Source organism: Palaemon carinicauda, chromosome 14, assembly GCF_036898095.1.
Source record: "Palaemon carinicauda isolate YSFRI2023 chromosome 14, ASM3689809v2, whole genome shotgun sequence".
NCBI lineage: Eukaryota > Metazoa > Arthropoda > Malacostraca > Decapoda > Palaemonidae > Palaemon > Palaemon carinicauda.
The window spans coordinates 13,219,975-13,229,528 of NC_090738.1; the positions used below are offsets into that span (position 1 = coordinate 13,219,975).

The window sequence follows — 9,554 nt, forward strand, 5'->3', positions numbered from 1 at the left end:
ACACCTTTTTTTTTTAGAACTAAAATAAAATTTGAATGATGTCAACATGTCTTTTATAAAGACTGATAAATCTAATCTGATTAGTTTAGTCTTACCTGATGCATTTTGAGTCAACAAAGGAACTGAAGCACTGGACGGGGAATGTGTAGGAGCAACACTTGGCTGAGTTTGAATGGCTGAAGGCTCTGTAAAATACAAAATTTGTAAGAAACTTTGATTGTTCAAGTATGGTGTACAGGATCAATAAAATTATTCCATTATCTTTGCAAGGGAAACCTATAGTTCGCTATTTAGGAGTACAGTATTTTAATCCTTTATAATCCTTTTCCCCGTTCTTATTGCACTTTACCACACTCCTATGAATACTATTAGGCCTAGTTACACCAAATTTTTGTTATATGTATACGAGGGGCGTTCATTAATGATTTCCCCTGACCCACTTAGGATTATTATATCTGACTGAAATTTTACCTGTGTATTGGTACATTAGTGTATAAGTCACATGCTAATTTGCAGCACTGAACTCATATTGCTTCCTTTTTCACAAGTGTTAGATTGAAGTGCGGTGTGACTATGGACCCAGTCGAATACCAAGCAGTGATTAGGTTTCTATATTTGAAAGGTCACATGCCGAAACAGACCTTCGATGAAATGAAGCAAACTTATGGAGATGCTACCCCATCATATGATGTTGTAAAACAATGCCATCACCAGTTCAAGTTTGGCCGAACATTTGTCGAAACAGCGCCTGCTCCTGGATATCACCATTCGGCCATTGATGAAGAGATCATCTATCAAGTAGAGGCTGCCGTTTTGGAAGATCGCAGTATAACTGTTTGTCAGTTAGCCCAAATTATGAAAATAAATGTAGGATCTGTGGAAAAGATTTTTCAGGATCATTTGCTCAAGCATAAGGTGTCTGCACAGTGGATTCCCAGGCTCTTTACTCCTTTTCCCAAGCAGGAATGATTGGATTGCTTAAAGGCACTTTCAGACATATATCAACAAAACCAGGAAGCCTTTTTTGGCAAATTTATCACAAGATGAAACATGCGTCCATCACTATGATCCTGAGACTAAAGTCCAATCTATGCAGTGGAAGCCCTTTGACTTACCATCCCCAAAGAAAGCAAGAGTGCAACCCTCTACCGGAGAGGTCATGCTTACCATCTTTTGGGCCAGCACGGAGTAGTGATGACGGATTTACTGGCCAAGGGTACCACAATTAATGGGACTTATTATGCTTCACTACTATGTAAATTGCAACAATCCATAAGACTCAGAAGGAGCTGCATGCTGACCAGAGGAATCTGTCTCCTACAAGACAATGCTCCAGTCCACAACTCGCATACCGCCCAGACAGAAGCGCACTTTTGTGGCTACGAAATTCTTCCGCACCTCCTTATTTTCCTGACCTGGCACCTTCTGACTTTCACCTCGTACCAACAATGAAGTCATTTTTTAAGGGAACACATTTTTCAGATGATGAGACACTGATTTCCAAGGTGAAGTTATGGTTTGAGGCTCAACTCACCAACTATTACAAACAAGGTCTCTAGAGTTGCATGAAATGATAGGAAAAAATGCATACCCTGGGTGATGCCTATGTAGAAAAAGACTAATAACTGTTCCAAGTTTTGTCTGTCTATGTCTGTTATAAGTGGGTCAGGGGAAATCTTTAATGAACGCCCCTCGTATGTGCACTGTATAGTATTCCCATGAGTATCGCAGATGTTTTTTCCAGCAAACCACACAATAGCTACAAAACCACAACGTACACGATACTGAAATCTACGGTATATCTTTTATAAATTATTTTTTTCAATTTTTCATACTTTTGTTTTTTACAAATCTAATTTTTATAGACATTCTTATAAACCCATTACTGTATAAACTCTTAAATTACTTTTTATGCCTAAACTTAATTTTACTGTAGACATCCTTAAACATATGTACTGTAAATAAAAAAATTTAATAGGAACCCTCATTAATGTATGAACTGCTTGGCAAGGCTACGCCATTGACAAAACAAGATGTCCATTTACTGTGGCAAAAATATAGAGCTGTATTTAACAAAACATGATTTTAATACCAACACTTATGTTTCACTTAGCTGTATCCATTACTGTAATAATTATTGTAATATTCACATACTAGTATCATATTTTGAAATAAAAATGACAAATTCGGAGGCAAGTTGTAATTTTCCTAACGATATAAACTTTAGCTATTTATAGGGGTATTACTTTCGGTGAAGCTGAAAGGACGATCTATTAAAATATAGCGAGGGTTAACTACCCATCCCGCTAGTTAGCAGAAGGTAAGTACCCCTCCCACTCATACACCTTGAGCTCACTTTGCTTGGAGATAGGACATCAAGGGGGACAGGGTTGGCAGGAAAGTATGTATAAATAGCTAAAGTTTATATTTTGAGGGAAAATACAAATTACCTCTGAATTTGTCAATTATTCTGTAACTGGAATATAAACCAATGCTATTTATAGGGGTGACTCACCCATTAGGAGGGTGGATGTCCCTGTCAATCTGGCTTTTTTGGCCTTACCTGGGGTACTCCCTATTGTGCAGATTTTGTGCAACAATAAGGAGACCCTAACAACTCGCTAAACTTGCTAAGCATGGTCAACGGCCTACCCAAGTTGTGTGAGGTGATAAACTTGCAGTGTGATTATCCAGGTAAACGTTATTCTGAGTCTTGTTTTGGGGGAAATAACTGAAGACACCGAGACATTCCCAATACCACCTCTCTAGGGTTTGGGGATGCAGCAGTATTGGAATAATACTAGGTTACACAAGGGAGCGATGGTTTACTTGCAAAGGTTTGAGGCCAGCTTGTGCAGAGGTTCCAGGATGCTGATTTCCCCCAAGAGAGGGGAGGATGAAGAAAGGAAAAGAGCCAGACATTCCTTTTCATTCACTCAGACTAAAACCTGGGTAAACAATGCCCTCAACCTTCTGCTACTTGTCCAATAAGGAGCTTGAGGTACTAAACCATCTGTTGTGCAGCCACCACAGGACTGATAGAGAATGTATCGAGGTAGTGGGTGGTGAATGTTGTTTGCTGTTTCCACACACCCACTTGTAATACCTGTGTCACAGCGTAGTTTTTTTAAAGGCCAGGGACGTAGCACCGCCCGACATCATTAGCTCTGGGACGACGTGTTGGAGGAGGGTCGAGATTTAGGGCAAAGTCAATGACTTTGCAAATCCATGCAGAGATTGTGTTCTTTGTGACCCTCCTCTTGGTTCTGCCCGTGCTTACGAAGAGCGAGGACACTCTAGGCTGAGCTGCTGCTGTTCTCTTGAGATAGCACCTCAAACACCTTACTGGGCATAGTAACAGATGATCTGGGTCATCAGTTACAGAGCGGAGACTTATCTTGAAGGATTCGAACCTAGGGTCCGAAACCCCCAGATTCTGATTCTTTGCAACAAACTCAGGGACGAAGGTGAAGCTTACCTCTCCCCCTCCCATTGAATGGGCGATGTCATAAGAGAGACTAAGAGGTTCGCTGACTCATTTGGCTGATGACAAGGTGAGTAGGAACACCATCTTCCAAGTCAAGTTGGCGATCTGTTGCCTGGAGTAATGGTTTGTACGAAGGCCTCTTTAGAGACCGAAGAATTCGAACCATGTTACATGGGGGAGGTCTCACTTCCAACTGAGGACAGGTAAGTTCATAACTTTGTATGAGAAGGGAATGTTCGAGCGATGAGGAAATGTCCATTCCTTACAGTTTAAAAGTGAGACTCAAGGCTGAGCGATAGCCTTTAACCGCTGAAACTGGAAGACGCATTTCTTCCAGCAAATACACAAAGATCTCCACTATTGATGGAAAACTGGCATCAAGTGGATTGAGACCACTTCCACAACACCAACCACAGAAGACATTCCACTTTGCCTGGTAGACTGAAGCTGAAGATTTTCGCAGATATCCAGACATCCTTTTCGCAACTTGTTCCGAAAATCCTCTCTGTGTGAGGAGATGCTGGATAGTCTCCAGGCGTGAAGATGAAGCGAAGCTACTGCCTTGTGGTAGATGTTGAAATGTGGTTGACTGAGTAGACTGTGTCGTGGATGAAGTTCTCTTGGGAGCTCTGTCAGGAGCAGCAAAAGGTCCTGGAACCATTCCGCATGAGGTCATAGCGGAGCTTTGAGGGTCATTGAAAGACTGACCAATGTTCTGGTCTTGTTGAGTACTCTTCTCATCAGACCGAACGTTGGGAATGCGTATTAGTTAATGTTGTCCCAATGTTGTTGGAATGCATCTTGCCAGAGAGCCTTGGGATCTGAGATTGGGGAATAGTACAGCGGGAGCCTGAAGTTCAAGGCCGTTGCGAACAGATCCAGTCGGAAAACTCAGGACTTTGTTGGCTACTAGATGATCCAAAGACCATTCGGAACCCACTTTCTACGACGCTCTACTCAGATTGTCGGCGAACACATTCCTTTTGCCTGGAATGACGCTAACTGACAGTGAGAACAAACGGACTTCCGCCCATCTTAGTATCTCTACTGCTAGATGGGATAGGGGCTGCGAAAAAGTACCTCCTTGATATTCTATGTAAGCCATTACTGTGGTGTTGTCACTTATCACCACCACTGAGTGACCCGCTAGGAACTGGTGGAACTCTTGAAGGGCCAGAAAGATGGCCTTCATCTCTAAGAGATTTATGTGAAGGTACTTTTCGGACCCTGACCAAAGGCCTGAGGCCGTGTGGTGCAGCACATGGGCCCCCAACCCTTCCTTTGATGCATCCAAGAACAGCATCAAATCGGGACGAAAAGATTGACACCCTTGAGCAGATTCTTGTCTGCCAACCACCACCAAAGTCGGTTTTTTTCCGCTGATCCCGAGGGAATCAGAGTGTCCGGGGAATCGAAAGCCTGATTCCAATTTGACTTCAGATGCAACTGGAGAGATCAAATTTTGAGGCGACCGTTGGGAACTGGAGAGGCCAAGGATGATAGGTGTCCGAATATGTGTTTTTCATTGTTTACGTTTGTAAGCTCTTCGAGAATACCGAATACATCTATGCTTTCCAAATCAGCTGATTAGAACAAAATACTGTATTTTTGTTCCTCTTGCTAAAGGGGGCGGCCCGGCCAGTATGCCAACATATGAGGGTATACGACGAAAAACGTAAAATCCTGAAAATATTCACTGAGCTTCATATGGCAATGGAGAATGCATATACAAAATATTTTATCAAAATTTCTCTTACTTTCATAGTTCCAGGGTAATAAGTAAAAGTAACTCAATACACCAAAAACACTGATCGCTACAAGAAAATGCAGTATATCTTCTGTTATCATGAATTTTGATAATTATCACATTTTAATATAAAACAAATTGTGAGCAATGGCATCTGTATAGATTTCATGAGTCACAAGACAGGAAGTTATGATAACACCCTTCAGTGCTAACACAAACCTCAGAGAGAGTATACGTTTGAGTTTGACCTCTATCATTCACTCGCTTTTATGTCTGTTTTTCTTGGTTTCGGGAAGAATTTCACCATGCCAAAGAGGAAAAGACTATTTCAACATTTCACTAACGTATGGAAGAAGAAAATTTGCTCTAATAAGAGTTCAGAAGTGGGTAATATCGGCAATATTGGTGGAGTTAGTGATGGAGAGAGAGAGAGTGTTGTGGATGAAAGGGCAACCGTTTTGCCTGACCAGGAGCCTAAAGGAGCAAGATACTGAGCAAAGGGATCTTCATTTATGATTAAATTATGATCAATAACGTTGTTTTGCTTTATTAATATCCAAAAAAGGAACATAAAATTCATAATAATCATGATTTATTAATATTGTCTTTACAATATTACAAAGAAAAACTTTGAGTGCCCATATCTCAAAACTACTTTTTAACCCTCAAATTCTATCTTCTCCCTTAATTTTAAAGTTATAGCATTGAAATTTGGTATATAACTTAGAAAGACATGATAAAACAATCAAATTGAGTCCTTTTATCATGTTTATATATTTTTTTTTACTTTTCCCTGATTTATAGGGTTTACTTTTTTTACCATAATGAAAAAATTCATATTCAGCAAAAAAAAAATGACTTTTAGAAAAAAAAAAAAACTATTTGATTGGAGGTCTACATCAGGTCTACATAGGGTAGTAATCTCAGGTCTTAATATTAAGTATCAAGGGAGGAGATACAATTTGAAAAACACCCATTTTCAGGATAAATCTCCCTGGCGTCGCAAAACCAAAGGTTAGAGGCAAAAATCCTATGCAGTTTGGAGATGTCCTAAGTCACCTTATTAAGTGGTATGAATGTCATAGTCCTATCCTTAAAAAATGGATTTAGCCAGCTGGTCCCCTAAAAGACAGTTATTAATGTACTGCATCATTTTTATTTTACTGTACCATATAAAAGTGTGCAGTTTTCAGTTTAGTAAAAGTACTTTTCTCATAATTTATTTACTGTTGATTTTAAAGGAATACCGAAGATTAGAGGCATTTCATCCTTGTTGCCAATGCACTTTAACTTAATAGTCTTTATCTTTACGATGCTCGAATACAAGGCGTAGGAAATAATTAACTTTTTCTTCCAATTCTTCAGGTCCTTTTTGTTTAATTTGGTTTACCTTTTCATAACCCAAAAAAAGACAATCTAATAAAACCTACATTAATAAGCTTCCATTTGAAGTACAGTTCTGTACAGTACAGCACTTCATCATTGGTAGTAGGTTGGCCATGGCACTAACAACCCCTTAAGAAACTACCGCTAGAGGGTTAATTACCGGTAGATCCTTTGACTGGCCAGACAGTACTTGACTGGTTCTTTCTCTCTGGTTATGGCTCATTTTTCCTATGCCTACACATACACTGAATAGTCTGGCCTATTCTTTACACGTTTTCCTTTGTCCTCATTCTCCTGACAACACCAAGATTATCAAACAATTCTTCTTTGTTCAAGGGGTTAACTACAGCAATGTAATTGTTCAGTGGCTACTTTCCTCTTGGTGAGGATAGAAGAGACTCTTTAGTTATGGTAAGCAGCTCTTGTAGGTAAATGACACTCCGAAATCAAGCCATTGTTCTCTAATCTTGGGTAGTACCATAGCTTCTGTACCATGGTCTTCTACTGTCTTGGGTTAGAGTTCTCTTGCTTGAGGGTACACTCAGGCACACTATTCTATCTGGTTTCTTTTCATTTGAATACTGCTCCTATTCTTCATAAAAACATAATATTCTTCTTTTTTTATATGCTCTTTCTGTCATTTTGGGTACTTAATATTTCTCATTGTATAGAGTATGCTATTAAATTGTTTCAGTCTTCCAAGGGTTAACCATTAAATTGTCTCAATACTGTTCTGGAGACCTAAGCCTATCGAAAGTCTAGAAAACAGGAAATTTTTTATTTTGGGGTAAATGTCAATACAGCCAAGCTTCAAGAGAAGCAATGCATTATGAACATCAGGGGAGCCTCAGAGAAATAATATGTACAGTATTAACCTGTACAACAATAAGAATTAAACTTTGCATCATGTAACTCAAACCCTGAGTTACCCTCCTAGCTAGTACAGTGGTAACGTGTTTACCTAGCATTCGCATGGCAAGAGATCGATCCCCGCCCAGGAGCGTGAGTTTAAGCTGTTTACTGGGGAGGCTACTGCTGTGGTAGGGCACCACAGTGGGGGGTTGGGCTTGCCCGGCTGACGTTCTGGTGATTGAAACCAGACACCTTTAACCTTTTAACACAGCAAGGCACACCCAATTACTATGAATTTCCTTACTCATTTTAGCATACATATACCATACAAAATTTAGTATATATTTTTTTATATTTGAAATGTTTAAACTGAGTAGAATACCGGTCATGTAATGAGATATTAAGCAATGAAGTATATTTCATTTTTGATGAAAAGACTACTTGCAATTCTATGTAGTAGATATAAGCTAGCCTATAACACTTATGAGACAGAGAGAGAACTTGTGTTCTTCGACAGATATGCAACAAAATGTATATGATTCTTATGAGATAGAGAGAGAACTTATGTTCTTAATGTAGACAGATATGTAACAAAATGTATATGATTCTTATGAGATAGAGAGAGAACTTATGTTCTTAATGTAGACAGATATGTAACAAAATGTATATGATTCTTATGAGATAGAGAGAGAACTTATGTTCTTAATGTAGACAGATATGCAACAAAATGTAGATGATTCTACTTAAAAAAAAATCACTATTATTTATCCTTTTTTTTAAAGGAAAATGTTAAAATAATGTTTATGATCACTATTTCAAGAAGTCATAAGCCCAGATACATACCTGTATTCATTATTGATACCTATGCTTTGCTATGGATAATATGCTTAAAAATTTGTTTGCTAAGCAGCAGGTAAAATTTTGTTTGAGAATAATGGCAATTCTTTATCAAATGGATTGATATCTACTTCCTCACATCACCATTTGGCAACTACAAGGAAAAGTAAAAAAATACAGTAGGTGAATTTATTATGCAATGACTACAGCCAAATTTAAAATTAAATTAATTAGTTCAATACTTACCTGAAGTTCATTTGCTATTATCCCTCCGTGTGAATAGCTCGGCCACATAAAAAACGAAAATAATAAATCTTTGTAAGATGTATGCACTACCCTTTTCCTGCCGGCTGCCATCTATTCTGACCTAAAACTCTGCATATCAATAATTGGTTTACCTGCAGGAGAAGCAGAACCTCGTTCCAAGAGAGGTTGCTGTGAGGCTGGATCACTGGACGTTCCCCCAACGCTATTGGAGGCATCATTTGTGCCGGTAACAGCAATAGTTTCGACTGCATCTTCAAATAATCGGGGCCCACTGCAAATAGAGGAGAAACAAAAGGTTACTTGATATAATCACCAGTGCCTTGTAATTGACAGAATGACAATAAAACTGCTGGTATGCATTTGGAGGACATTCCTTATTAATGCAATTTAGAATGATTAACATTTAGTAGGAAAAATACAAAAAGGATGGACCTGAGTTGGTAAATGGACAAATTCTTGCATTCCAAAGGGCAAAAGCATGCAAGAATGATGTATAAATCATGGTACAGAGACATGGGAATATCAAATCAACACAATCTTAAGCAAATATATGTTCATATAAAAAAACATCTATGCAACATGCAAATATGTAATTCACAATCAGTGCTTTGATTATAACACAAAGAAAAATCTATGTAATAACTACACAAATACGAAGTAATTTGATATTGGTAAATAACTGTCAACAACTTAATATAAGAAAATATAAATGTTTGAATTATATCACAACAAATCCAGTATATCTTCAACAGAATCAGTATAAAATGCAAGGATGTATGCATTCGAATTTATTAAAAATAAGCATAAAAAATTATACAGTATAGACCACTGAGTAAACAAGAAAAATATAATGTTCTGATGAAAATGTGCTATAGTGTACTGCATAGTACTGTATTGTTGTAATATGACATCATCATCAACTTGAAACGATTTTGTTTAAATGTATAAATTTAATCAATTTAGATACAATGCATTATA

The 9,554-nt window shown here is 38.2% G+C and overlaps 1 protein-coding gene across 7 annotated transcripts in view; it reads right to left on the bottom strand.

Annotated features, from left to right (window-relative positions):
* Positions 1 to 9,554, bottom strand: part of LOC137653427 (oxysterol-binding protein-related protein 9) — a 354,924-nt gene that overhangs the window by 54,826 nt on the left and 290,544 nt on the right. For all 7 annotated transcript variants that reach the window (XM_068386810.1, XM_068386807.1, XM_068386806.1 and 4 more), the window contains 2 exons: positions 8,708 to 8,847; positions 96 to 185 (listed from right to left, as the gene is read on the bottom strand). In XM_068386810.1, the coding sequence (XP_068242911.1) occupies positions 96 to 185; positions 8,708 to 8,847 (230 nt within the window). The remainder of the gene's footprint in view (positions 1 to 95; positions 186 to 8,707; positions 8,848 to 9,554) is intronic.